The 26,126-nt window shown below is 51.0% G+C and overlaps 11 protein-coding genes across 11 annotated transcripts; 4 read left to right on the forward strand and 7 right to left on the reverse strand.

The window, feature by feature from the left end:
- Positions 1 to 21: 21 nt before the first annotated feature.
- Positions 22 to 633, reverse strand: GT037_000554 (sm-like ribonucleoprotein; the record flags this gene model as incomplete). The annotated part of the gene is made up of 3 exons (XM_038925601.1): positions 22 to 353; positions 520 to 569; positions 620 to 633. The coding sequence occupies 3 exons, from the start codon at positions 631 to 633 to the stop codon at positions 22 to 24; spliced, it is 396 nt and encodes a 131-aa protein (XP_038791457.1).
- Positions 634 to 1,015: 382 nt separating this feature from the next.
- On the reverse strand, positions 1,016 to 3,386 carry GT037_000555 (uncharacterized protein; the record flags this gene model as incomplete). The annotated part of the gene is made up of 2 exons (XM_038925602.1): positions 1,016 to 3,270; positions 3,320 to 3,386. 2 exons carry the CDS (start codon positions 3,384 to 3,386, stop codon positions 1,016 to 1,018), a joined length of 2,322 nt encoding a protein of 773 aa, XP_038791458.1.
- A 209-nt stretch (positions 3,387 to 3,595) lies between these two features.
- Positions 3,596 to 4,143, forward strand: GT037_000556 (uncharacterized protein; the record flags this gene model as incomplete). The annotated part of the gene is made up of 2 exons (XM_038925603.1): positions 3,596 to 3,940; positions 4,006 to 4,143. 2 exons carry the CDS (start codon positions 3,596 to 3,598, stop codon positions 4,141 to 4,143), a joined length of 483 nt encoding a protein of 160 aa, XP_038791459.1.
- A 375-nt stretch (positions 4,144 to 4,518) lies between these two features.
- Positions 4,519 to 6,118, reverse strand: GT037_000557 (uncharacterized protein; the record flags this gene model as incomplete). Its single annotated transcript, XM_038925604.1, has 5 exons — positions 4,519 to 5,337; positions 5,398 to 5,660; positions 5,720 to 5,833; positions 5,902 to 5,955; positions 6,016 to 6,118. The coding sequence occupies 5 exons, from the start codon at positions 6,116 to 6,118 to the stop codon at positions 4,519 to 4,521; spliced, it is 1,353 nt and encodes a 450-aa protein (XP_038791460.1).
- Positions 6,119 to 7,202: 1,084 nt separating this feature from the next.
- GT037_000558 (prenylcysteine oxidase 1) lies at positions 7,203 to 8,818 on the reverse strand (the record flags this gene model as incomplete). Its single annotated transcript, XM_038925605.1, has 2 exons — positions 7,203 to 8,671; positions 8,722 to 8,818. The coding sequence occupies 2 exons, from the start codon at positions 8,816 to 8,818 to the stop codon at positions 7,203 to 7,205; spliced, it is 1,566 nt and encodes a 521-aa protein (XP_038791461.1).
- A 668-nt stretch (positions 8,819 to 9,486) lies between these two features.
- On the reverse strand, positions 9,487 to 10,386 carry GT037_000559 (uncharacterized protein; the record flags this gene model as incomplete). The annotated part of the gene is made up of 1 exon (XM_038925606.1): positions 9,487 to 10,386. The coding sequence occupies one exon, from the start codon at positions 10,384 to 10,386 to the stop codon at positions 9,487 to 9,489; it is 900 nt and encodes a 299-aa protein (XP_038791462.1).
- Positions 10,387 to 11,042: 656 nt separating this feature from the next.
- On the forward strand, positions 11,043 to 12,095 carry GT037_000560 (uncharacterized protein; the record flags this gene model as incomplete). The annotated part of the gene is made up of 1 exon (XM_038925607.1): positions 11,043 to 12,095. One exon carries the CDS (start codon positions 11,043 to 11,045, stop codon positions 12,093 to 12,095), a length of 1,053 nt encoding a protein of 350 aa, XP_038791463.1.
- Positions 12,096 to 12,519: 424 nt separating this feature from the next.
- GT037_000561 (exosome complex exonuclease rrp) lies at positions 12,520 to 14,989 on the reverse strand (the record flags this gene model as incomplete). Its single annotated transcript, XM_038925608.1, has 3 exons — positions 12,520 to 14,353; positions 14,400 to 14,587; positions 14,639 to 14,989. 3 exons carry the CDS (start codon positions 14,987 to 14,989, stop codon positions 12,520 to 12,522), a joined length of 2,373 nt encoding a protein of 790 aa, XP_038791464.1.
- A 246-nt stretch (positions 14,990 to 15,235) lies between these two features.
- GT037_000562 (adp-ribosylation factor-binding protein gga1) lies at positions 15,236 to 20,849 on the forward strand (the record flags this gene model as incomplete). Its single annotated transcript, XM_038925609.1, has 16 exons — positions 15,236 to 15,276; positions 15,330 to 15,367; positions 15,417 to 15,487; positions 15,544 to 15,630; positions 16,164 to 16,285; positions 16,338 to 16,478; positions 16,529 to 16,681; positions 16,979 to 17,157; positions 17,213 to 17,300; positions 17,352 to 17,427; positions 17,479 to 17,772; positions 17,823 to 18,086; positions 18,146 to 18,557; positions 18,607 to 19,121; positions 19,171 to 19,360; positions 19,645 to 20,849. The coding sequence occupies 16 exons, from the start codon at positions 15,236 to 15,238 to the stop codon at positions 20,847 to 20,849; spliced, it is 3,876 nt and encodes a 1,291-aa protein (XP_038791465.1).
- Positions 20,850 to 21,897: 1,048 nt separating this feature from the next.
- Positions 21,898 to 23,662, forward strand: GT037_000563 (uncharacterized protein; the record flags this gene model as incomplete). The annotated part of the gene is made up of 3 exons (XM_038925610.1): positions 21,898 to 22,017; positions 22,073 to 22,766; positions 22,815 to 23,662. The coding sequence occupies 3 exons, from the start codon at positions 21,898 to 21,900 to the stop codon at positions 23,660 to 23,662; spliced, it is 1,662 nt and encodes a 553-aa protein (XP_038791466.1).
- Positions 23,663 to 24,242: 580 nt separating this feature from the next.
- Positions 24,243 to 25,066, reverse strand: GT037_000564 (prefoldin subunit 3; the record flags this gene model as incomplete). The annotated part of the gene is made up of 6 exons (XM_038925611.1): positions 24,243 to 24,326; positions 24,378 to 24,714; positions 24,775 to 24,842; positions 24,891 to 24,931; positions 24,984 to 24,994; positions 25,041 to 25,066. The coding sequence occupies 6 exons, from the start codon at positions 25,064 to 25,066 to the stop codon at positions 24,243 to 24,245; spliced, it is 567 nt and encodes a 188-aa protein (XP_038791467.1).
- Between the last annotated feature and the right edge of the window lie 1,060 nt (positions 25,067 to 26,126).

The raw sequence follows: 26,126 nt of genomic DNA on the forward strand, positions 1-26,126 counted from the left end.
CTCTGTCGTCATTCTCCGCACCTAGAAACCTCGTCCACGTCCCCTGCCACCACCGCCTCTTCCGCGACCACCTCCACCACGACCGCGACCGCCTCCGCGGCCACCACCCCTTCCACCACGGTCACCACCACCGACCTCCTTCCTCGCCTTATTCTTAGGCTTTGGCGCATCGTCGATGAGAAGTGTGTCGAGCGGTAATGAGTCGGGAAGGATGATGTAGCGAATTGTGGAACCGCGGACGGTCATTGTATCGAGAGCTACGGTGTCGCGAGACTTGGGCGTGTACTTGACTGCTCGGAGCGCGACGTTCATGAGCGGTGAGACGGAGGTGATGGTGCCGTTTACAATAGTGCCTGTCGTTCTGTTAAAACACACGTCTGTAAAGTGATAGCACACCGAATCGAGGCGAAAGCGTGCTTGCGCGACTCAAGGATTGACGCGCTCGCCGGAGAAGCGACTTCGGCCAGACAACGATGCGATCGAAGCCAAGGAGCGACAAGAAAGAGATACGCTGCTTACCATTCTTGAGCTCGACTGTGACCGTCTCATTCTGACACTTCATAAGAAACCTGCGTGAAGCGTTAGCTGCTAGTCTAACAAAAGTTGACGACTAGCTCACCTGACGAGCTTCATGGTCGTTGTTATCCGAAGTATAGAGTATTGGAGTTTGAAATGTGTGCCTCGGTATCTTGCGATTGGTAATTATAGTCGGTATCGTTGCTGCGGCGCGATGTATACTCGCGGGGAAGCTCCGACTAGGAAATTGCGATCGAGCTTCAGGCTGCACGGGCCAAGGTTGATCCGCGACCGAAGTCACGTGAGCGGAAATTCACTTGGGTATTGTTCCAAGGTCAATTCGATAATCTAGTGCTTAGCTGTGGCTGAACAGAGTGATGTAGTGCATTATTGCCCATTCTCCATAGTTTCCCGGTTCCATGCAAATCGCGTACATTGGGTATCGTATACAAATCGACCATACAATCGGAGCTTATAATCACATTACGAATCCCTTCCTCTAGTGAAAGGAATCTGTGCTCCAAGCTTCCTTCCTTCCTTGCTTCTTGTTATCTCCGTGTTCGATGCGCTTACTCTTGCCGGGCAATCGCATGATTTCCAAACTCCGGTCTCCTTCTCCCGGAGAAGTTTCTAGAGTTGTCGCCATAACTTGTTGCATCTCATCAGCTGAGGATTGAGAGTCGGAGGCTGCGGGTGTGACGTCAAAGCTGTACGTCTCCTTTAGATACTTGGCGACAGCCTGATTCTCTTCCTCAGTGCCACTACCATAGTAATTCTTTAGCTCCTTTGTTACAAGAGTGTCCAGAATCACGCCTTTAAGAAGCGATTGTTTAGTCACCTGCTTGGATGAATTGTTGCTTGGTAGCGTAACCGTAGCGTCCCAGTGCAGACCCATAGCAGCAAGCCTACTCTTTGCTGACCAAGCTATAGCCCTCAGTGGAGTACTCTGGACGAAATTCTTGACTCGCTCTTCCAGATCGTCACGGCTCACGTTCCAAATAAACCAAGGTCGCAGTGCTTCCTTAAGCGCGAAAAGAAAGTCCTGATATGTTCTTGTCGAGAGGTACAAATGCTTGATCTTGCCCACCAGAAGCTCGACATCCATACCTGTAATAGTAGGGTCCACGCGGACTCGGCGCAACAACTCACGCGGGTTGCGTTCGATGTTTTGTCGAAAGTGTATTTGAGACTTGACGTTTAGGTAGTTGATAAGGCGGCACAAGACCACACGAAGTTCTTCTTCTGTCACTTCTCCAGTGATGTCTATGGCTGAAGCATCGAAAAGCGTAGGGTGGCTCTGGGTAAGTAACCGTGCCCGTGCTTTCTTGAAATGCATGGCCGCCCCCTTTCGTTCGCCAATAGCTTCCATAGCCACTTCAAATGGTTCCCTCCGTGCGTCCTCGTACTTCATTGATCGAAGGTGCTCTCGCAGACGGTGTTCAATCTGTTCAACTTTTATAATGTCTTCTGTTTCACCAATCACTTGTTTTCGATCCTGTTTGAAGCGCCGTGCAAGGTTTGCTGCTCGTAAATGCTTCATAATGTCGCTTGGTAGGAAGTCTTTGCTGTTGGGATTGACGCCCAAGTCGAACAAGAACGATCGATATGGTTGAGATAGGTATCGCTCATCCAGTGCTACCAATTTCTTTGCCCGGTCAACGATTCGATCCCTCATTGACGGCGTTAGCACCCCGTAGAATTCACTCAAGACCTGCTTATCCTCAGCTCCAGGCCTCAGTGGACTTCCGAGACCCATTTCTTGCCGGCACTCTGCGGTTAGAAGCTCTAGATCAATCCCGAAATCTGCAGCAGGGTATGGTAAGTTAATGTTGATGGTCTCGTAGGTCTCTCTAGATGGATCCTTGTAGTAAGCGGGAGTGCTTCTGATGATGGCCTTGATTTGTTCCATGTAATGACGTCTTTCTTTCTCTCCTGGGAACAATGGATATTCCCGCACTGACGCAATATCTGCGCTAGCTGCGGAAGGTTGAGCGTTTTCGGCGACGTAGACACTCTTGCCTTCTGGGATCCGGTATTCCCCGTTAATGTACATGATTGCGGGACCCTTCGCAGTCTTCTGCTCTAGGTCATTAACCTTTGCGACCAGGATAACATGGTCTGCGACGGGAAACTCGTGCGTAACTTCACACTCCATTGCAGCCCGTACATACCCTCCCAGGACCTGCGGTGCGAGAGACGACGGAACACTATATTGTATTTTGTTTTTGGGTTGATGGAGTTTGAGCTGCTTGGATCGCAGATCGTAAGCATCTGGATGGTTCCCTCGGGAGAACAGATCCACAAGCTTCGCGCCGCTTCTAGATGCAGTGGGGAAATGAACGCGGAAGAGGCCGTCAGTCGCCCGTATGGCATCCAAGGTTTTGGAGGGCTGTTTGATATTGAAGGAGATAGTAGGCGGATCCAGGCTGACAGTGCTGAGTGAAGAAACAGCAACACCCATAGGGACGTGTTTCTTGGTCTTTGGATCGATACTCGCAACGGTAAGAACTGCGACGGAGCTCGGAACATCACGCATCAAACCACGCACCGAATTTTTGAGTTGCTCTTGCTGCGACTCCGACTCGGACAAGTCAATTGGGGCATACTGCTCTTGTACAGTTTTCTGCGTGCTTGCTGTGTTGTCTTGTTGCAACAGACGAGTCGCATTATAGTATCGTGGGGCACAGATGGCGTTGCGGGAACGTGTGTGGCGGAGAGTGTATCGATAGACCGAGGCGCATGGCCTTGAAAGTTCTAAGAAGAAAATTAGCATGCATGTAGTAATGCCGTGTGGAAAACTAACGGGCATGTTGATTCCATCTGTAGAAGGCGGCGAAGAAGCGCGAAGCCGGACGCTGTGACAGCGCCATGTTCACAGCAAGAAGTTGCACATTTGTTACCTAGGCCAGAGACGAACAGGACAGTGCCGTTGGACAAGACACGACTGTGGGAGAGCAATGTGCTGGGAATGACGGAGCGGGCGCATTGTGGTGGAAATGTTAGATCGGCCAAGGCTAACCTCCGCCTCTTCTCCGCAACTTTCCTGCCCGTCTTCAACGCCCGCCCAGCACACACAACCATGGCGTCTCCAGTCCCCTCGATGAGCGCACTGCGCGTCCTCCGACAATCGATACAGCCTCAGGTACAGCAGACGACTCAAGTACGACATGCGACGCTTCTCCGCCGGCCAAAGCGACCCTACACCTTCACCCAACTTATAACCCTCTCCGACGGCAGCTCATTTACCCTACGAACCACGAATCCACAGCCAGTATACAAGAGCGCAAAGGATATACGGAACTCGCCACTATGGAATCCGAGTTCACAGAAACTACTCAACGTCGAGGAGGACGAGGCTGGAAGATTGGCCTCTTTCAGAACAAAGTTTGGCCGAGGATGGGATGCTGAAACTGATGCTGAAAAGGTGCGTGGGCGAGCAAGAGCGCACCAAGTCATATCGCGACTAGCTTGTTGCTGACTCTTTTACAGGGCAAGCAGACGGAGGACCATTTTCTAGATCTCATCAGCAGCCAAGGCAAGCCGCCAGGAAAACCGACCGATGCCACCAAGTCACCACCCGCCAAAGCGCCTGCATCTACACCTGAGAAGCCAGCTGCAAAGAAATAAGGATCCAGGTTGGAACGTCATGGGGATTGCATTCTTGAGCGACATTGTACAACCTGTGTTTGTTGCTAATATAGCAGAAGACACAAGATATTGATATCCTTAAGGTACATTTCGAGTGCTGGGTACAACTCGCTAAGAACGAGGTCCTTCTCATTCTAAGTTGTCGTGTTACACAATGGAAAGACTCATACCTTCAGCTTTTCACGCTTTCTATCAGCAGCCTGTTGAATAGAAAACGGCGTGAATGTGATGTCTTCTGACTTTGGTATACGCATATCTAGTTTTGGTACCCTGACCCGAAAATGCTAAATGAGAGGTATAAAACGCATCAACAAACCTGAAAAGGCCATGCTGTACAAACATTACTCGTCAAGATCAAACAACTCCCTCCCCAACAACCCTCCGTTCATGCCCAACCCACTCCTCCCCATCACTCCTCACACTCTCCGTCCGCTCTCTCCGGTCATCTTCAATCTCCACTTCTCTTGTGTGAATAGTCTCAACTCTGATGTTGTTCAGCTCAACCTCATCGCCAAACTCTTCTCGCGTAGGCGTGCGGTACAGACCGCGGCTCGGGGCACGAAGCCTGCTTTGCGTAGGAGACGAAGATTTGCATTCCGTTGTGACACCAGAATGCATGAGCCGCGGTGAGGTCTGAGGGCGATGATGTGGGTTGCTAGACATGACGGTAGGGAACACGTTGAGACTAGGTCTACGGGAGCTGCTACCGCTATTGTTGCGGGAAGCCTTGGTGCTGTTGATGCTGTTGGAGTTTTGAGAATTCTCAGATACTCCTTTGATAGTTATGATCTCGGTCTTCTTTTCGTTTGTTCCTTCTCCGTAGATCATTTTGCTATTCCGTCTTTGGTCGGATCTTGTGCCGCTTCTTGAACCGATCGTGCCGTTACCGTAACCGCTGTGCGGGTCTGTAGTCACTGTCTGCTTGTCTTTCGATGTGACCCAGTGTAGGACTATTACGCAGAACAAGATATCGGCATTGCAGCACATAAGGCAAATCCAACCTGGTTCACCCTTCAATACCATGAGTATGGTCAGGTTGATGACGGAGGTGGTGAGGGTAGCAAGGGAGCCAATGAGCGAGCGCTTGGCCATGCGGTGGAGCGTAGGGTTTGCGTTGTGCTTGTAAGAGTAGAGATTCCGGATGGGAATGATGAAGAGGGCGGTCAGATAGATCTGAATTTGGATCAGTTTTGGGTGTCGATATGAGTCAGTTGAGGAGAAGGGAATACTTACGTTGACAATAACCTCGAACGTGATCAACGGCAGCATAGCGATCTTTTGCATGCCGATTATGCACACGCCAGAGTCGTTGATGTAGGTGATTCGGAAGATGAAGTTCATAATGACAAAGACGGTGTATGGTAACAGCATGAAGAGGCAATTGAAGAGCCATAGCTTCGTCTTCATGCGAGGTTTCATACTCCCTCGAACCACATATGCTTTCTCAACAAGGAAGTAATAGATGAGAATCTTGGTAGTCATGTAGCATATCAGACCTGTGCAGTGGTGAGCCTTGATTCTAAGCATTCCCACGTATCCACTGTTGTGCACTTACATAGTAAGATCCCCCCTTCGCACACTTGAGGCGAGGAGTTGATACCAAAGCCGTGAACCACAATCGCAGTTGCAAATACGAATAACGCCGAGTCGCAATAAATGACGAGAATTACTGTTTTAGGCTGTCAGCGTCATATACTTTCCCAGGATGCTCGTAAGCATGCACCGTGTTGCACTTACACCACATCGCCAAAGGAAGTGCAGCCCATTTCTGGATAAACTGTGTTCGTCGCACTGTTACACGCTGTTAGAACTTCTGTTTCTTCTCAGCAGCATCGACAAGCTACGACTTACTTATGCAAACGGAGAGTACACCAAATGTGCTGATCTGTAACATGATGCTAATAATTTCTCCAGCCCGCGGTATCAGCGCAGGTACATAGTCTTGTGCTACCATGATCCCAATGTTGTGTTGTATCTTCACCTCACAGTCGATCAAGGTATTGCAAGTCACAATAATCCGATATGGCGCAAACAGGCAGGCAAGTAAGAAATCGTATGATAACGACGAAACGGGAATGAAAGTACACGAGCCAGTTCACGAGCCTCAGCCCAGGGTACAACAGGGAGAAATAGGAAGCCCATGTACAATTGACTCTTTAACGGAGCCGCACTCAAGCAGGACAAGGCTCGAATGTGCGCCATCGAATCTTGTACACTGACAGCCCTGGCTAGCCACGCCGCTCCTTCTATTAAGGTTGAAGGGACTTCGTCTGCGTGGTGATTAGTGCAAATTTCGGAAGTTTAATGTTAATGGCGGAAGGACGCCCGGGGGATCGTCGTGGTTCCGTTGGGGGTGAACCCAAGGCCCTATGGGAGCGCCACACACAGGCCAGACGACCAGTTCAGCGGATGGTTGATTAGCTTCGTTCATGCGCCTTTCTCAAGATCTTGATGCGATTTTATTCTTGTAGCATGTGGCTAATTAGTGGGCTCATGATCATCATTAGATAGGAATGAAGAGGGGCAAGCAGAAACTGACATAGATGTTGACAATTAAGTCATCAGATAGCAACAAGACTTCATACAATCATTCATACAAAACGAAGAATACGCCAACAAGGTCAACGCACGACTAGCCCTCTAGCTGGTGCTAAAGGAAAACGTCGGATCGTCGGCTATCTCGCGTGGCTGTCGTAGATCTCAGATCATCTAGCGTTCCAGATTTCACGCAGCGGTACCCGAGCCGATTGGTCTGAGATAGTCAGGAAGATAGCTGACAGTGTCAATTCAAGGCACCAGACATGTCGAGCATGACTAGCAGAAGTGCAGCCTCGCCAGATTTGGTGCTAGCGACCAATGTCGCGCGTCCGAAGACCTGGCTGGACAAACAATATGCCTGAAACGTAGGGTCTGTGCTGCTACCTCGCCGAAGTGGCTACTCTATCAGTAATGGTGCCATTTCTGGCGTAGCAGTTCTCATGCACTTCTTTAGAGTTTAAAACATCGTGGCTTGCGTTGGCATTGGTAAAGCGCGACCTTTATAGCTCTTGTTGATACTGCTCATCGTCGGCGCCATCTTTCCAAGCTTTCGAATAACTGTCATCAAGTCCCTGAGCAACCCATTCATCTTTGATCAATCTAGCAACATTTTTCCCGCTCAATGCACTTGTCTCCATAGTGCTGATAAAGCTCTCAATACCACTAGTATACCACAGGCCATCGTCGAGCTTGATCTCCTCAAATGTCACACGCGGGTATTCTCTTGGGTACGAGTACCAAAGCTTGTGATGAATCCAGCTCACGGTTCCGTTAACATTACCGTGTTCGGCTTCTTCGGGGAAGACATCTTGGCCAAGGATGTGGGAGATGAATGTGGCGTTGACACGGAAGGGTGAGAAGATCTTGTAGATGTATTCAAATCGAATCGGAGACGACTCTGGGTTGAGGCCAGCATCGGATACAGATATACTGTAGAAGCTGGGCGAGCCGGCGCCATCCACTGGGATCTCAGCTGGCGGTAACGTAGTAAGGACGTATTGTGGCACAGGTGTCTTTGCATCCAGATTGAATGCTTTCTGATCCAGGCTGAAAGGTGACGCAAAAAGAGTGGTATACAACTTCGTATAAGGTATCTCATCAGGGACGTGGTGTGGCGCAGGATGGATATCAAGATCTGAGTACTGAAGAGGTGCTGCGAGGACAACTTCGTCGAATACGGAGGTCTGACCGGCAGCTGTAGCGACTTCGTAGCTGCCATCCTGTTGCTTGGAGATTCTGGCGATAGAGGTGTTGAGATGAACATTGGCGCGAGAGGCCTTCAACATGTGCGCGAAGATCTGCCAATTGCCTCCCTCGATCTGCATTGCTCCATTTGTTGCCATGCATACCATCGTCTCCAAGCCATGAATGTAGGGCAGATTCGAAGCGTAGTTAACACGAGTGCTAGCTTGGATGATCTCCTTCGAGAACGCCTCGCCGATGCCGTTTGCTTTGAGATACTGTTCTCCCGTCACTCCAGTGGCTTCCAATAACCCCACTCGCTCGACAGCGTCGCCCAAGCTCTTCCACGGAAACACTGGCTCATCATACATCTGGAAGAATCTGCCCACAGCACTCTTCATCAGCCTGTTTGTCCAAAGTGGCGCAGCACCGTATCTCCATAGCAGCTTCGCCTTGTCCCACCAAGTGTCTCCGGCCTTTGTCACGATAACAAATTCATGTCCATTCCAGATGCCCAGATCAGGCATGTCCATTTGGGCTGCGAGATCGTGCCCGGCAGCCGATAGATTGAACTCCTCCATGGCTTTCACCATTATGCGATTGCTTTGTACGAAGATGGAGCCGCCCAACTCCACTGAAATTGTTGGGTCGTTCCATGGGTTTACGGTCGTTGTGCGACCACCAATGTAATCGTTACGTTCGAAGACGGTGATGTTTGTCGAAATGCCTGCCTCGCCGGCATACTGGGCGAGATGGTACGCAGCGGATGAGCCACCTGCACCTGCACCTGCTGGCACTCAGTACCAGCATAACCATCTTTTAAAAATGTGCTCTTACCTATGATAGCGACCTGTCTTGCGTGATGAAGCGGTTCACTGGCTCTGAGAGCTAGCGCGCAAGGTAGCAGCGAGGCAAGGCGCAACCATTGCACCATCATGGCGCTCGGTTGACTGAACGGTATCGTCTCTTTATGTGGTATGGGTGAGAATTGAAGATGAAGAAGCGTTGCTAGCTTCAGGTGACTTCTTAAGTCATGGTGGTATAGTAGGAAGAAGGTCTCACGTAAGAGTGCGGTGATGACGAAGACAGCCCCGGGAGCATGGATCAACCAGCGCCAGTTACCTAGGTACAAACAAGCATTTGGAGATGATGCACTCGTGCAGCACAGCAGCATGGATACCGCACTGTATATGTTCAGATCTGCTTTAAGAATTCAACAATCCACTCTCACTGAGGCGCAAGCGATAAGTAGGAATTCATAGACGCGTGCTGGGGTGCGCACTTTCACGTGCTTGAATCCGGTCACTAGGGTGTTAAGTCCGCCCAGTATCCGAAGGCTCAAGACGCGACCAATTCATTCGACAAGACGGCAAAGCATGTTTGAGCATGAATCTGTAACAATTGTAACTTCAGCAGAAGGCGCCATGATCGTATATGCTAAATATATCGTGAAAAGATAAACACCCTTTTGCGCCAAACTCCAAGGATGCTGCTGATCCAACATCACCCGTATCATAAATATCATGAAATCGTCATCGTCCCTACTGGAGCTTACCCATCTGATTATACTTCTCTGGAAATTACGATTAACTCCTCGACATTTCATATAGCGAACTTGACTGTCCGCTTCGTGGTCTCAATCTTAGTAACGGGCATGACTTCCCGTTCGACGGTGACTTCCCTTGAAGGCATATCTCTGACGCCTCTCTGACGCCTCTCGCTACGTTTTGCTCTCGCCTCGCGAGTCTCCCGTAGCTTCCACTCTGTCAACTGTTGTCGTCGCTTCTGCGATCTAGCATATGCTAATGCTGGTGTGGGTCTAAAGCCAATCCCATTGAGCCCAGTACCATCGTCATCTGGATCAGTTGACGGATCGACCAGGTGTCCCGTGATCTCACTATCTCGCCACGTGAGGGTCGACACTGGCGGTGACGGTGATCTAGCCCGAGGGCGGGGTTGCGAAGACGATGGATTTTGCGCGCGAAGCTTTTCGTGTGTGGATATAGACGGCTGCGATTTAGTTGTTGTGGGCGACGAAACAAAGCTGGTGGTTTGCGCGAAAGAAGCGATATCTGGCATCAAGCGGGGTTGCGACGACTGAGGGGTCTCTGGTATCACCCCAGAGACGTTCATCTCGGGTGTCGTAGCAATAGTATCCATATGCTTCCTATTTGTATAGCTGTTGGGTGTTTCGCTGGCTGCATATGTTTCTGAGCCAGTTCCGATGTCTGCTCTCATAGCATCGAGCTTCGGCTTCTTGCGTATTACATCGTCGGTAGGTGTGAGCGGGGACATGGGTATTGCCGAGAGCGCAGTGAGGGTCATGCCTCGCAGCGTGTCTGCGACTGCATTTCGAGGGCTATCAGCGCCCGAAGAAGGCGCGGGACTACCTCGTGGCGGTGTTGACGCGGGACGCAGGGCCAGAGCCGTGTTGAGCAGAGGAATAGGCGCGGGTTGATCGCGCTTGCGCTTCGGAGATGGATGCGCCAGGTGCGTAGGCATTTCGCCGATGATAGAGTGCCAGAATTACATGAGGAATACCGCTGAAGTATGTTGGTGAAGGTGACAGGAGTATTGTTGTTGTGAGTGAAAGAGCACCCAAATCCCACATGATGGCTGTTGGTTACGCGAATGTGGGGCAGACGCACAGGCCCACTGTAGGGCTGAAAGAGACCCTTGCTGGAACCACTGTAAGGCACATGATATATGCGGGCCGGCTCTTGCTGTCATGTCCATATGCACGTCCAACACTGCGAGCCATTTATGGACCTAGCGGCCGCGATTCAATCTTCGCATGCATGCCTCAGAGGCACTAGCTCCGAGTTTACATAGCACCTTCCTTGCCTGCTGCTGCCTGATATGGCTGTATGAGTCTTTGCTTACATCAATCTTTATGCGCCTTCTTCATTCCTGATACATCTCTCCATGTCATCAGGCATTTCTGTACACAATACATGCGTCACAAGACTCTAATCAAAAGTTCCTGATCCCTCGGCCTATGCATCCTCACGCAGCTCTATACAGCAGAACCCACAACGCACACAGTATTCATTTACAAGTACCCTGGGGATCCACGAAAAACACTCGCTCATTGTGGCTTCCTGCTTCGACGACATTGAAAGCGCTCCTTATCACCTACCTTTTCCCTTCTAGCAATCATGGAACAAAGATCCATCCTCGATTTCTTTGAAAAGCCAGGTTCGGCACGACCAGAGTCGTCTCGATCACAACATTCTCATCGAGATCAACCTTACCGCCGCAATAACACCAACGCCCACAAACATCACTCGTCTAACCAAAAGCGACTTCCTGACCGCCGCCGCAACATGAGTCTCAAACTAGTTGCCGACGAGACCAAAGAAGCACTCCCGAATGTCCGGGCTCAGCTTCCACCAGAGTTTGATGTTGAATGGTCTTGTCTCGAAGATCTGAATCATCGAGATTCAGCTCCTCTCCCGGCGAACTTATGCCCAGCTTTAGCGACGCCGTGTACTATTCAAGTACTCGATATGGATTCATTCGATGCGGCAATCCAGCTAGACCCCTCTCACACCGTCAACCAGCATGTTACCAAGAAAAGGTCGGATACCAGTACTGAGAAGGTGACCCCAGTGGCAGTCCTTAACCTTGCTTCCGAGCGTTCACCCGGAGGCGGCTGGCAGAAGGGCGCCCTCGCTCAGGAGGAATGTCTGTGCTACCGCTCTTCGCTCTACCTCTCGCTCGACCGAAAACTTTACCCAATACCCCCTCTCTCTGCCATATACTCACCAAACGTGGTCATAATCCGCGAATCCATGTCAAGAGGCCACAAGTTACACAGTAACACTTGTCCGCCTGACCTCCCCGCAGTTTCCGTCATCAGCGTAGCAGCACTTCGTCAACCGGAATTATCAAACGACGGCACAGCGTTTAAAAGCCCTGGCGTAAGGTCTCATACCAAGAAGAACATTCGCCTCATACTGCGCGTTGCTGCTCGACATGGACACAGAAAGCTCGTGTTGGGCGCACTGGGCTGCGGTGTATTCGCCAATCCGCCACGAGACGTTGCAAATTGCTTTCTTGAGGTTTTCCGAGAGCCAGAATTCCAAGGAGGGTGGTGGGAGAAGGTCGTGTTTGCCGTCATGGACAATGTAAACGGGCCAGATGGTGGCAAGGACGGCAAGGGAAACTTTGGTCAATTCTATCAGGTTTTGCATGGACAAATTGCGTGAATAGTGGCCGACAGGGTGAGTAGGGATTTGTGTATGCATTCCCCAACTGTCTCACGACCCAGGGAGCAGGCAGCGGACATTACTGTTATAGCTTCATACAATGCTCAGAATGCATACTAACTGTATCCACTTTACTTTGTGTGGCGATAACTCTACAATATTATACGTGTGTACCTTCAGAGTGTCTTTCCAGTACAAGGTACAGCTCGATAGAGACAAGCTGCTTCGTAGGTAGTGATGGATCACTCATGTTCAGAGTAGAGGCACAGGAACGGCGACCAAGTAGCAGTAAGCCCATTAGAGCAGTTCTGCTTGAATTGTTTTGACACCTCGAGAATTAGGTTGGTATCATGATGCAGGTATATGTACAAGAACGCAAAAACGCAAAGCAATCCTCTCCTCCCTTGCCTCGAAACTGCCACGTCTATCTTGTAAACGTCTTGCTTCGTCCTGGGACTTCCTTTTGCGCCCTCGGTAGTCCCTTCGGTGCATCGGACATACCCGAGAAAGGTGCGAAAGCTGCGCTCTTCTTCTTCTTGTCCTTCTTCTTCTTCTTGCCATCGCCATTTTCTGCATGCAGTACCGACTTGGCGTTTGCGTAGTCGAATACAGGCTCGTCACCGTAGTTAAGACTAGCGGCGCGGGCAGCAGCGTCATCCTTCTTCTTTTGCTTACGTGCGGCTTTCCTAGCGGCCTTGGCATGTGCGTGATCTGCGTCTGGTGTTTCCTCGGATGCGTCTAGCATGATTTCGTCGTTGGTCATAGGGTCGAGGGCTGGCGTTGTGGTGGAGGGTTCGTCTTCTACTGCGTTTCCTCGCTTTCGCTTGCGACTACCGAGGTGCCTGACGACAAACGTGTCGGTTCGTTGGTCTTCAGCAGGTCTCTCCTCTTTCGGTACAAAAGTGTGCTGCGGTTTCTCCGCCTTTAGTGCAGCTTGTGTCATTCCGTATGCATCAGCAAATATTTCTGCGGTAAGAGGTGGTAATGGCAGAGCGAGACCGATATCAATGGTGGGAATTTCCCGCTGCTGTAACGGCTGGCTGGCTTTCCACAGTTGTCCCCAGAACTCAGAAGACGAAGCGCGAGTAGCTGGGACAGCAACGGTACTCTCAAGTGCTGCGGCCTCAACAGCTGGAGCTGCAGTCGCCTCTGCTACCTTCGCAGCAGTAGCATAAGACTCAGCCCTTTCCTCTCTTTGCATGTCGGCAATCGTCTGAAGCACGCTATGCAACTCCGGTCCCCCAACGCCCTCCTCCTTAGCCTTTGCGATAACAGCTACGAGCTCGTCCGCATGGGCTCGAATGATGTGCGACACGTGTTGGATAGCGTTGAAGAGAGCAGCCTTATCCGCAGGTATCGCACGAGCTACGGAGAACACGGCGTGGTTGGGCATGATAAAAAGCGGGCTTTCGTCTTCTTTCCGACTGAGGTCGTCTCTCCACCTATGCACAGCTCGGAAGACCGAAAACTGCTGTGGGGTAAACTGCACGGGTGTCCGCGAGACGAGTTTGTACCAGCCAGCTGCTCCAAGACCCATCTCCATATCGTAAACGGGGTGTTCGTACCGCTGTAGCGCCGTCTCTTTCGATTTTTGCAGTACGTCCTGAACCTTGTTTTTCTCTGGATTAGAGAAGTCAGACTTCTCAACTAATTCGTTCCGCATGTTGTCGTATACATAAAGGAGGAAATGGGTGTCGGCGCGTGCGTATTCGAACAGTTCCTTGCTGAGCGGCCTAGTGCGCCAGTCTGCCAGTTGGTACTGTTTCTGGGCTGTGAACTGAACATGCCTCTCCAGCAAGTACGCCAAACTCGCACCAGGATAGCCAAGAGCTCGAGCAGCGTGGTACGTGTCAAAGAGGCCAACGACATAAAGCCCAAGGTCTCGTTGAAGCCAGACAATGTCCATGTATGCACCGTGTAGAACCTTCAAGATATTGGGATCGGCGAACACCTCGTTCAGGCACTCGAGCTTCCGCCGCCAGGGCTTCAGTGTGTCGACTATCCAGTCCTTGTCGCGCGTACTTATTTGCATTAGCGAAACCATGCCGATGTACGAGCGGTTGTCGTGGTGTTCCAGGTCAATGGCGATTTCCTTTGCGGTCTTCAGCTCTGAGAGCATAGTAGCTAGTTCTTCAGGGGTATCGACCAAAGTTGCAGTGGTAGATTCGAAGGGTGGGTATCGCTGCGGCTCGGAGTACTCGTATACGGTCGAAGGATATTCGTAGGTTTCGATCTCGGTCTGGTACGGGTGAGGGTATCTGCGAAAGGTAAGCTTGCGGTGCTAACATAGCATATCTGTCATACTGTTCCCGTCCGCGTCTGTCTTTGAAAGTTTCCAAACATTTCTCGAGCGGTATCTTCGCATGCGGCTTGGCTGTGACCAAAGGGCGGAAGCCGCCAGACTCGTAGTTGGCGGGCAAATGCTCAAATTTGAGCTGCGGCTTTGCGATGATCTTTTTGTCGGCAATGTTTGGGCGCGGTTTCGCGGTTGTCTGCAAGTGAATCAGATGACGCGCCCCCCTTTCAGTATGTGTATTTCTCACCTGCTCGGTCGCGGGACTCAGTCGCTTGACAACACCCGTGTACTCATCGAGACTGGTGTCGGCCTTCTCAAGCAAGCTGTCGATGACATCAACAACCCCCCTCCAATTGGCGTCTATGGCTTCGACGTCGGGTAGCTTGGGACCTACAGCGTCCGAGCTCGCAGCAGCATTCTCGAGAAGGCGCTGCGCAAGGTGAAGGAGGCGCGCATTCTGAGCATCCAGCTGTGTGCCAGCTTCGGGATTGAGCGACCGTTGAAAGGAAATATCTGCTGCGCCTATTAGGGAGGCAGACTTGGTGGTCGACTTTAGGGCAGCCGAGATCTCTGTCTGAAGCGTTTTGAAGGAATCCATGGCGTGTCTATTGTGCGCTCATCCTCTTACAAAGCGTTCGATGACGTGGTCTACGGTGGCGTCTCGCTTCGATGTCGTAGGTCGTGTTGGGGTGGAGAGGGAGCGCGTGTCGCAAATGTTTAGAAAGAAACCTTCAATGATTTCCACGTTAGCGCGCTTTCCCTATCGATAGCCGCAGCCGCGCACCTTCACCCGCCGCCTCCGTCATGCTGATCCAGGCCGTCACTTAACCAACATTTCACCAACATGTCGGCTTCTTTAGCCCCCGAATGCAACCAAGTCAAGGAGTGAGCGCCAGTGTTATCTGGTATTGCTGGTACAACTAACTGATACATCCAAGACGATACGACAACTGCTTCCTCAAGTGGTACAGTGAGAGTAAGCAATAGTGCATAATCTGGGCATTATGACTCCTGACACAATCTAGAGTTTCTGCGAGGCACTGCCACGACCGACGAATGCAAGCCGATATTCGAGCAGTACGAGAAATGTCTTTCGGTCAGACACTTTGCTCTAAAGGCTCTGCCCTGGAAGCTGGCTGACCCAGCAAACAGAGGGCTTTGAATGAACGTGGCATCGACAAGATGCTAAAGGAAGTGCGAGACGACAACAAAGAAAATGATGCTGAGCACATGAAGCCTGTAGGCATGGTCTTCCCTATGCTATGCCACTGAAACTAACTGTATACAGAACCGATGAACAACGAGGCATGCCATAGTTGTTCCATAGAACCACAGACGTGTTTGCACTTCACAATCCTCTCAAGTGAGTTCCCTACTCTTTTCTCTTAGTGTAGTGGAACAATGCATAAAGACAACAGCTTATTGAAGTTGCAGAACTTGGACTTTATACACCGTACCATTCGGAGGACACCACCTTTGTCAAAGAAAAAAAAACATGTATTTTGAACGCGCAAGATATAGTCCCGAACGTTCTTGAGGTTTACCCCGTTCAACGGCGCACCAAAGAATGTTGATCGGGCCGCTGCATATATCTGCGCTAGACCCCTAGATGACGTCGACAATCGGGATCCATGTATTTTGGAAAACAATCCTATCCTCTCTCCACCAAATCCACTTTGAAAGTCCCCACAACTATATAAACTCCTCTCCCCCACTTCCTCGGTTCGATGGTCAACTATCTTTCCGTTCCTGAATCAAGCATGGCAACCAAGGTTGGTCTCGGCGTTCCAATGCCGCTTCTCGCTCCTGCGACTGCTACATGGGCTTTTCCCTTTGCGGCATACTACATTTTCCTCCAGAACCGCATTGCTTACCACCGCATCACCTCAAAGACGTAGGGAGCTCATATCAGTTAGCCAATAGCGTTCTGCTGACGCTGACGATAGTTTCATGGGTGACAAGTCGGATGACTCGAAAGGTGTCACAGATCCTCTATATGTGGCCACGCGTGCGCAGCTCAACTTTGCCGAGAACGTGCCATTGGTCTTGGGAGTGGCGCTCCTCGCTGAGCTCAACGGAGCCAACAGGTAAGTGCACTGCGTCGAGACAAGACAACGCGTCTAAGCTGCTACATCAGGACCTACATCAATTACGCGCTTGGTACTCTCCTTGCGCTCCGTGTCAGTCACGCAGAGCTTGGCTTGATGATCAAGGGATCTACGGCTCCCGGAAGGATCGTTGGTTACTACGGCACTCAGGCTGTACTTGCAGGCATTGCTGGATACGCGACGTACTTGATCGCGGATTTCTGGAGGATTTGATGGAAGACTCTGGTGGTTTGAGATAACTAGCAGCAGGTTTAGCAAAAGAGCTCGACCTAGGTAATTATCACGAAACTATTTTTACCCAGAGTGAATACCCTTGAACCATGCATGTGCATAAATAAACAAAGGTTGAGCTTCGAAGTTACATGTGAAATGAGGCGCATTACGTAGCAACTGTGGCGCCAAGGCATCGAGCAGGTGGATAGCTGCCGCGATGTCCAATCCCCACCAATTCTTAGAACATACGTTATTCATACAACCAGCCTCGGCAAACACGTGTCCGCCCTTCCGAACCTTAGAATCTCTTACTTGTCGCTATCTACAGCCTCGATACTCGAATTCTCTGGCGGCGCAATGGAGGCAGCGTCTGCGCGCATGGCCGCCCGGGATCGGTACGGCGCATTCGGGGAGGCGCCCAGTTCACCACTGCAGCGCTACATATGTATGCTCAAGGCCGTTCCTCGGATACGAACCGAAACTGATATAGTATGGAACAGTGCAAGCTTGCGATCCGCAGAACTTCGAGCCCAACCTGGCCTTGAATCTCGAGATCTCCGACTTGATCAATAGCAAGAAAGGCTCAGCGTAGGGTCATGCCATTCTCCCGCTATACACACGAGGCTAACAGTGTTCCAGGCCTCGAGAAGCAGCTGTTACCATCGTGCACTACGTCAACCACCGCAATCAGAACGTTGCCCTCCTCGCGCTCAATGTACGCCCACATTGCCCCACCTTGTACTTCGCATAGCTCACCCTTGGATAGCTCCTGGACATATGTGTCAAGAATTGCGGCTACCCCTTCCACCTCCAAATAAGCACAAAGGAATTCCTCAATGAGCTTGTCCGTCGATTTCCCGAACGTCCGCCTGTGCATTCGACGCGTGTACAAAACAAGATTCTCGAGCTGATAGAAGAATGGCGACAAACCATATGTCAGACGTCGCGGTACAAAGACGACCTAGGGTTTATAAGAGACATGCATAGGCTGCTGAGTTACAAGGGCTACATCTTTCCTGAAGTACGCAAGGAAGATGCGGCGGTCCTTAACCCCAGCGACGTATGTACATGGTGGCCTGGCGGATCAAGTATACTGCTAACATAGCGCAGAATCTCCGCTCGGCAGAAGAAATGGCCGAAGAGGAACGGGAGGCACAATCTGCGAAACTCCAGGAATTGATCCGTCGTGGTGGGCCTGCGGACCTGCAAGAAGCGAACAAGCTCATGAAAGTAATGGCTGGGTACGATACCAGGAACAAGACCGACTGGCGCGCAAAGGCCGCTGAAGAAGTTGGAAGAATACAGCAAAAGGCAAAGATACTGGAGGAGATGCTGCAGGGCTACAAACCGGGCGATCAGATCAAAGAGGGCGATGTCTTTGAGGCATGTCAAATGAGGTGTCAATATGGTGACATTAGCTAACTGGACGACAGGAACTTGCGAATGCCCTCCAAAGCGCCCAACCAAAGATCCAGAAAATGTGCGAAGAAGATTCCGAAGACCACGAAGCCGTAGCAAAGTTGTTCGAAATCAACGACAGCATACACCGAACAATAGAGAGATACAAGCTCTTCAAGAAAGGTGACATAGAAGCCGCAAATAACATACCCCAAGGCACGCTTGGCCGCAGTGGTGCTGGCGTTTCCCAGGGTCCAAACAACACGTTGAACTTGATCGACTTTGGAGACCCAGAGCCCGCGTCTCACACAGCAGGATCGTCACAGGCACCTCAACAGCCGGCAGCCGCAGGCAATGCTCTTGAAGATGATCTTCTAGGACTGTCGTTGAGTGGAGATACCTACGGACAGCAGGGTAGCATTTCTTTGGGAGGTTCGAATGGCTCAGGTACGTTGCTTGTTGTTGCGATGAACATTCATCAGCTGACATTGTTTAGTCCTAGGCATGTCCGGAATGGCAGTGCCACAATCACAAAAGGCATCGAACCAGGCCATCACCGATCTCTTCTCAGCAGGACCGAAGCCAACACAATCCCAAATCACGTCACCCACTCCGTCTACCTTTTCACCGCCCCCAATACAGCCAGCGCGCACACCGGATCCTTTCGCTGCTCTTACATCCACACCACGCCAAAGCTCACCTTTCCAATACCAGCAGTCGGTCAAGCCCCCACCAGTGGCATCCGGTGCTGTTGATCTACTAGGTGGTGGCATGCCTGCGCCGTCAACCAATTTGACACAAAGCAGCGCTACTGCTGATGACGACGACGAGTGGAACTTTGCTTCAGCTGTGCCAGATACTTCCAAGGAGATAACTGTCACCAACACGAGCATCAATGTTCTTTTCAACATCTCGAGAGAATCGGACTCCACCTTGCTGATCCAATCACGGGTATCGAACAACACACCGCTACCAATCTCCAGTCTGACACTGCAGGTTGCTGCATCCAAGGTAAGCAATCAATGTGATGATGTTGAAGTCATTGGTTAACAATGACCAGGGCGCCCAACTGCAATTGGAGCCACAGTCTGGCGTCAACCTCGGACCACATCAGAAATTCGGAATTACGCAGAACATCCGCGTGAACAACGTGCAAAGAGGGTCGGGGAATAATGTCAAAATGAGGTGGAAGGCTACATATTCCCTTGGTGGACAGCAGAAGAACGAGATGGGAGAAATTCCGAGCCTTGGTGTTTCATAGCATTCGCAACACGGAAACCGCGGTCGTCGACCCGTAAAGAACATGAATTAAGCATTTTCCGTACCCCAAAGATGAATTGCTCTTATAAAAGCTTGTTACTCAGCCAAGCGACCTTGACGCCATCGCCATTCGCTCATAGAAGCAAGCGCAACGTCATCAGACTAGCGCGTCTTATCGATTACGATGTTCAATAATTGTTATTCCACAATCTTGCCCCTCTCTGCGACTCACGCCCAACTTAGGACCAGCAAATCGCCTCTCTCTCACATACAGACATATTATTCAACATGGTGCGCCACAAGAAAGACTTCAAGGGCAACAACAAGTTCAAAAATCCCGCGAAAGCACGCGGTCCTCCCCGCCCCCGCCGCGCATCGGATGCAGATGAGAACGATGGCGACAATCCGAGGCCTGCGAAACCAGAGTTCAAAGCCGCATGCTGGGACCTCGGACACTGCGACGCCAAGCGCTGTTCTGGAAAGAGGCTCATGCGCCTGGGCATGATGCGCGAGCTTCACGTTGGACAGAAGTTTGCAGGTGTCGTGGTTAGCCCGAAGGCAAAGAAGATACTTAGTCGCGAAGACAAGGACTTGATGGAACAATATGGCGCTGCAGTTGTGGAAGCCAGCTGGAAGAGGATAGACGAAGTCCCTTTCGGCAGGATAGGTGGCAAGTGCGAACGTCTACTTCCGTACCTCGTTGCTGCGAACCCAACAAACTACGGTCGACCATGGCGGCTAAACTGCGTGGAAGCTCTTGCCGCTTGCTACTATATCACCGGGCATCCCGAATGGGCCGAATCAATTCTGTCGACGTTCTCATACGGCCAGGCGTTCCTGGACATCAACGCTGCGCTGCTCAAGCGTTACATGGCATGCGAGAATGAAGAGCAAATCAAAAAGGCTGAGGAAGCCTGGCTGGAGAAGATTGAGCGCGAATACAACACGAGCCGAGAAGAGAAAGAAGATGGCGCTGAAGAGGATGTTTGGGCTGGCGGAAACATGAACCGAAGGGCCATCGATGAATCAGATGATGACGATGATGATGAGAATGATGAGGGTAATGAGGATGAAGAAGACGAAATCGACCCGCGAAACCCTTACAATATTCCAGAGTCCTCAGACGATGAGGAGGAGATGGCAGAGCTAAGGCGCCGTGTCCTGGCATCGAAGCCCTTCACCAACCCCACGCCAAAAGATGCGGAGGAAGAAGAAGATGAGGATGACAAGAAGACACCCGAACGTATACCTCGAACTGAACCTGCGCCAGGAAATGCCAAGGCGGGCGAGGAGGATGACAGCGAGCCTGCAGAAGGCGATGCCGACGACGATGAGTTTGACAGCTTCATGGCTGCACAACCCAGAACAGATCGTACAGGGATAGGAAGCAAGCAAAGATCAAAGGCTATGGATAGCAAGTACAAGGCCACTTTTTCGAGTGGCAGTGTGAAAGCACCCAGCGGGCGAGGCTATCAATGATCACCAATGTAATTATTGTAGCAATAAGAGAGCAGAATTACAATCTGCGAACTCCTGTCAGATTGACTGAGCCCATTGCAAACGCTCAAGAACCAAGTTGTCGACCAATGATTATGCTCTGCCCGTTTCGGGACTAGTGTATGGAAGTAGCCGAAGGCGATCGTGTTCGTGCGACAAACTGCATTCGCGAAACACCACTCTAAACATCGTGGTTTGACCATGTAATGCGCGACCGATAGACTTTGCACGCAAATATTCAGGAAGTTTTCGCTGTCATACAGATGAGCCTTTGCTGCCAGCCTCGAATGACCAACCGAGAACAGCGTGGAAGCAATTACCTGTATGGCTACACGCAGCGCAGCGCAAGAGGACAAGAAACAAGAGACCTCTTGACGACACAAGCTTTCTGTGTGAGCCAGGCATCCCATAGTTTTGGCACACTGTTCCATAAATACAAACCTTCAGAAAGCCCAGACTACCCGACCATTGATAGAATAGTCTCGCCATGCGTCGATGTGTCTCGTAGGTCATTAGGGCTAAGCTTTCCGGCAAATCCGTCCCAGATGGGCAAACCAAACGTTCTGCCTGACGTTTGAAACCGAATTCGCAAAGAAGCATCACCGTTAGTCAAGGAAATTTCTTGGCCGACACCATACCTGTAAGGACAACGGTCTCGTCAACTGGTTCTAACGAATCAAGCAAGTCGCGGCATGTTTTATGTGGGCCTTCCAATCCGAAGGGGTCGAGTATGCCTGATTGCTATGGAACTCTTCGCTCCGGGACATCTCGCCATCAAGTCCTGGAGCACGACTCGAAACCCCATTGACCGGATCATGGCTCGCCGGGCTAGAAACCGAAGTAATGGTACGGAGACACAGAGTCTTCATATTAAGCCACTGTGCCACGATTTGTTGTTCGAGTACCTCTCTGCCGCAGCAAGTCTGGTCAGTTGCTCCACCGTTCTCTCGCTCTTCTCTTATTAATTTTTCTTTTCTATCTTCTTATTTAATATTTCTTCAAAGCCCAGGTGGCTTTTATTATTACAGATATGACGTCCGGTACTGTCTCCTCGCTTGTTCTCCTGCTTTTGAGCTGTACACAGGTGTTGGCTCAAAACGCAAACACACAGCAGGTGTCTTTTAACCAAGTCCTTAATGTCAATGGCGATGTAAGTAAACTATCTCCGGCAGATCCTCTCATCGACTTTGAACTGACAAACGTAGATGAAACTCAACTCTTTCCAATTTCCTGACCGCTCAAAGGTTGAGACATTCTCCCAGAAGCAACAGCAGATAATTGTTAATCAACAAACACCCGCCATCCCCGCGAACCAAGTCACGGGAACTACTGGTCAACCCTTCGTCGCTGTCTCGCCGCAATCGATGACTATCAGCACGAACGGCGCTACAGATCTCGTTGGTGGCCAAATCGAGATGGCCATGACGATGCAGAACTTGCAGGCAGTTGCTGTTCAACCCGACAACACATACGTTGCTATGCTGTCGCCTGACCGTCAATCCTGGATGATTCAGGAGACTATGAGGAGTGTCAACACTACTGATATGACGGTCCGCATGGTCAAGCGCACTCAGATGGACGGCGAGTACATGGTTGTTGGTCGTCAGACCGTTGAGACCAACACTCTGGTCACTCCTTTCGGTAGTGACGGCAGCACATCCGTCGCTATTCAAGGTACTGGTCTACAAGAGAACGAGTTCCAGGATGGTTTCAGGATGTCGACTCGCGCTACTCAGCCCATGACTATGAACGTCGACGTTAAGGATGGCGTCGACTCGAGCATGTTGGCTGCTCTCCAGGGCCAGGCCCCAGTCAACGACTACCGTTACTCAGTTGTCTCCAACCTGGCTGCTGTCACCCCTGATCTAAACCAGCAAGTCACTGTTGTCCAGATGCCCAGTAAGTCTACCCATGTCTCAGTCATATAGATAGCTGACAAACGTCTAGTCAATGCTATCCGTATCCAGAAGATGATGCAAGCCATGGGTGTGTCCCCCACCGGCCAAGTCGCTATTGCCGTCGCTCAGCGTGGTGTTCTCCAGAACCCTGGAGGCGCAACAGGAAACCTTGGTGGAGCCGCTACCCAACGTCGTGGTCTTAGCCGTGGAGAATTCAGACGCCAGATCCAGCAGGGCCAGCAGCAAGGCACACCTACCAATGGAAACAACCCCGTGGCGACTCAGCTCCTTCTTGCACCTACCTTTACCCCCATTCAAGCTAACGCCGTTCTTGACCAGACCAACATGCGCATTGCTGTTCCTGTCCGCCAGATTGATGGAGAGTACATCCTCACTATGCAAGTCATGGGCGGTGCACAACCCGCACAAGCCGCTCAGCCTGCACAGCCTGCTCAACCTGCTCAACCAGCCGCTGGTGAGGGTCAAACACCCACTGCTGCTGAGCCCGCCGCCCAATCTAGCTTGACACCCACTGGTGAAGCACCTGCATCGAGCGCCAGTGCAGCGGCCGAAGGCGAGAAGCCAGCGGCCGAGGGTGAAAAGAGACCTACCATGGAAGGTTCTGCCGCTAACAGCACCGAGACCGCCAAACCCGAGCGCCGCCAGGAGAACAAGGACTCAGGCAAGGACAAGTATGGCCTCGACAAGGCGCCTCAAGGAGCTGTCATTATGACTATGAAGGAGATCGACACCATGGCTAACATGGTCACATGGGGTGGTCAAGTCGCCATTACTAAGATGATGAGCGAGTACGTCAAGGAGCAGACTGGCAAAGACATGGCACCTATTAACAACGGTACTGAGACTGCCGAGGCTGGTGCCAAGATTGTCGTCTAAGCCAGGTTGAATGAATGGATGGTAATGTGCATAGGGATAGGTCGTATGCATTTCATATGCATAGGAGGAAAAGTGGCTGTTAATAGGATCGTTAGGCAGGGCTTGATGCTCTGCCTTCCGCACTCTTGAGTACGTTTGTTAGCTGTATATAAAATTGATTGGTGAGAACTATACCTCGTCTTTACGCACCGCCCTGGTTTATCTGTCGTGAAAGTTCTTTATGTCGGGCGGTATCTACCTCTCACGTTTGTAGCCCAGGTCTCTTTTTCTCCACTCCAGTGTCGTTTTGTTCGTGAAGACTTGACAAGTACTGCGCCGTCTTGGTAGCAGGCTCTTCACTGTCGTATACAATGCATGTGGATCTTGAGCAGGAGTCACAACCCAGAGGTACCATATCGCTTGCTTGATGATTGCGGAATCTTTTGGAGCCATTTCAGCTTTCTTCAGCGTTTTCATTATCGTCATCATCATCATGTGGTTTTGGTTTTTGTATCTTGCCTTGCGTTCTGATCAGCTACGTAAGCTGTCTTTCCCTGCCGACAGGCGAGAGTTGTTCTGACTCTTTTTCATTCAAACACATTCACTTCTTTTCCTCTCCTTCCCTTTCCTTTCTCCGCTGTGCGACGTCCCAGTTGTAAACCCGTGCGAATGCGACTTCGAGTGTCTATGGCCCTGTCAGTTTTACACCCCAGCCTACTGCATGGAGTATGCATACCGTAATCTGCTCACGTAGGAAGTCCAAATCCTCTTCGCATGTACTCAAACTTTGTTTCGCGGTCGACAGCTTCGATTGCAGCAGTTCTTCGGCTTCGGGTATGGGGTATGCGAGCATAACATTGGCGCCGAGCCAGAGGTAGACTTCGTCGGTGGGAGGCACTTCAGCTTTGGCGTAGAGTGTGTCGTTTAGTTCGAAGGTAGTTTCGAGGGGCTCCGCATCGTCTTTCCGTGACTTGAGGAACCGCACAGTCTCTAACGTCTTTTGGATATCAGGGATCTTGTCCTTGAGGCCCGCAGCTCGCCGTTGAGTGTTTTGCTGCATGAACTGGTACTTCCTGGGAAGGCACGTTAGGCGTTGCTGTTCTTATGGGTGTGACCAGTTGGGTGAGACATACGAGATCATCTCCTTGAAGTTGTTGATGGTCTTCTCGACATCTGCGCGGTCTGTGACATAGTCCTCAACCTGTCCATGTTAGACACAATCCTCCAAGATGACCAATGGACTTCGCACCCGATCTATAAAGGGCGCAACGGGAATACCGCGAGGGTTCGCTGGGGGTATGTTAGAGAAATGCCTGGACTCTGGTGGTATTGGGGGATGTACTCTCGGGACCGCTGTTCCAATGTCAGATCTATTCGCCAGGACTGACACATTACTTACCTCGCGCCTTTGGCTACATCAGCCATTGTATTTGGAGTTGTATATTTCGACGTCGTTCGCGTTATTCGCGTTCATTCGAGGTTTCGCGTCTCGGAGAAAATGCCCCGCAATGTCCGTTCTTGGCGGAAGAGCTTCATCCTCCCACGTCCTCCGCCTCTCGAGACTCCAAACCCTTTCCGCTCCACCCCGCCATTCACTGTCTTCCGCCGTGCCGCCCGATCTAGCTAGCTAGCTTATGCACAGAGACCAACAGGAATGGCTGCCGTACCCGTCTTTGGCCGAGATACCAACCGATCTGGCTAAAAATATATGATCTCACCATCCAGCATCTTGCATGCCATGACCCTGCTGTATACCTGGTACACTACGAAAAGCTACGCGGGAAGTACCTTGATAGCATGAGCATCAAGATTGCATACAAAAAGATTCCGTCGTCCTGGGACTCGATGGGATAACACGGGCCTCCCAACCCGCTAACTAACCGACACGATGATGAGGTCGTTATCCATCCAACACGGCAGCTCGATCGCCCCTAGTACACCCAAGATCGAGGTAACTGCCACGTCTGTGGCTGGATCTATGCAGTACGTACTTCAAACACTGGAAAACCCTGCCTATATCGCATATGCGGACAGCAAAAAGTCTAGTGCAACGGGCGGCGGCCATGCTTTCCGCCCTATGGAGACGGCAATCTACAGCCCTGGTCTCCCCATCGAGGAACTATTGAAAACTACTGCAAGGCTAACATAAGGTAAGATGCAGGCGTCAACGCCTGTGAACTGCTCAGCCAGGTAAGAACCGAACCAATCATTCCCCGGACCGCCAACTCCATGACGGACCATCAGCCTACTGTATCGATACAAGCCACAAACTTAATCATCGTAAAGAAAATATGAGCCGTATTACGCTCAAGGCTGCGATCAGCGGTTGCAGCCGCCACTGTTGAGTGCACTTCAGGCATAGCTGCTTGCGGCTTTGCAGGATGCACGTTCGGGCCTCCTCACTATTCTCCGAGCATATCATCTTTGAGAATCTTCGCCGACCAAGCTTCCCAGCCAGCGTATTGAACTTCGCACTCGTACTCGG

This window comes from Alternaria burnsii (assembly GCF_013036055.1).
Source record: "Alternaria burnsii strain CBS107.38 chromosome Unknown 705, whole genome shotgun sequence".
In the NCBI taxonomy this organism is placed as follows: domain Eukaryota; kingdom Fungi; phylum Ascomycota; class Dothideomycetes; order Pleosporales; family Pleosporaceae; genus Alternaria; species Alternaria burnsii.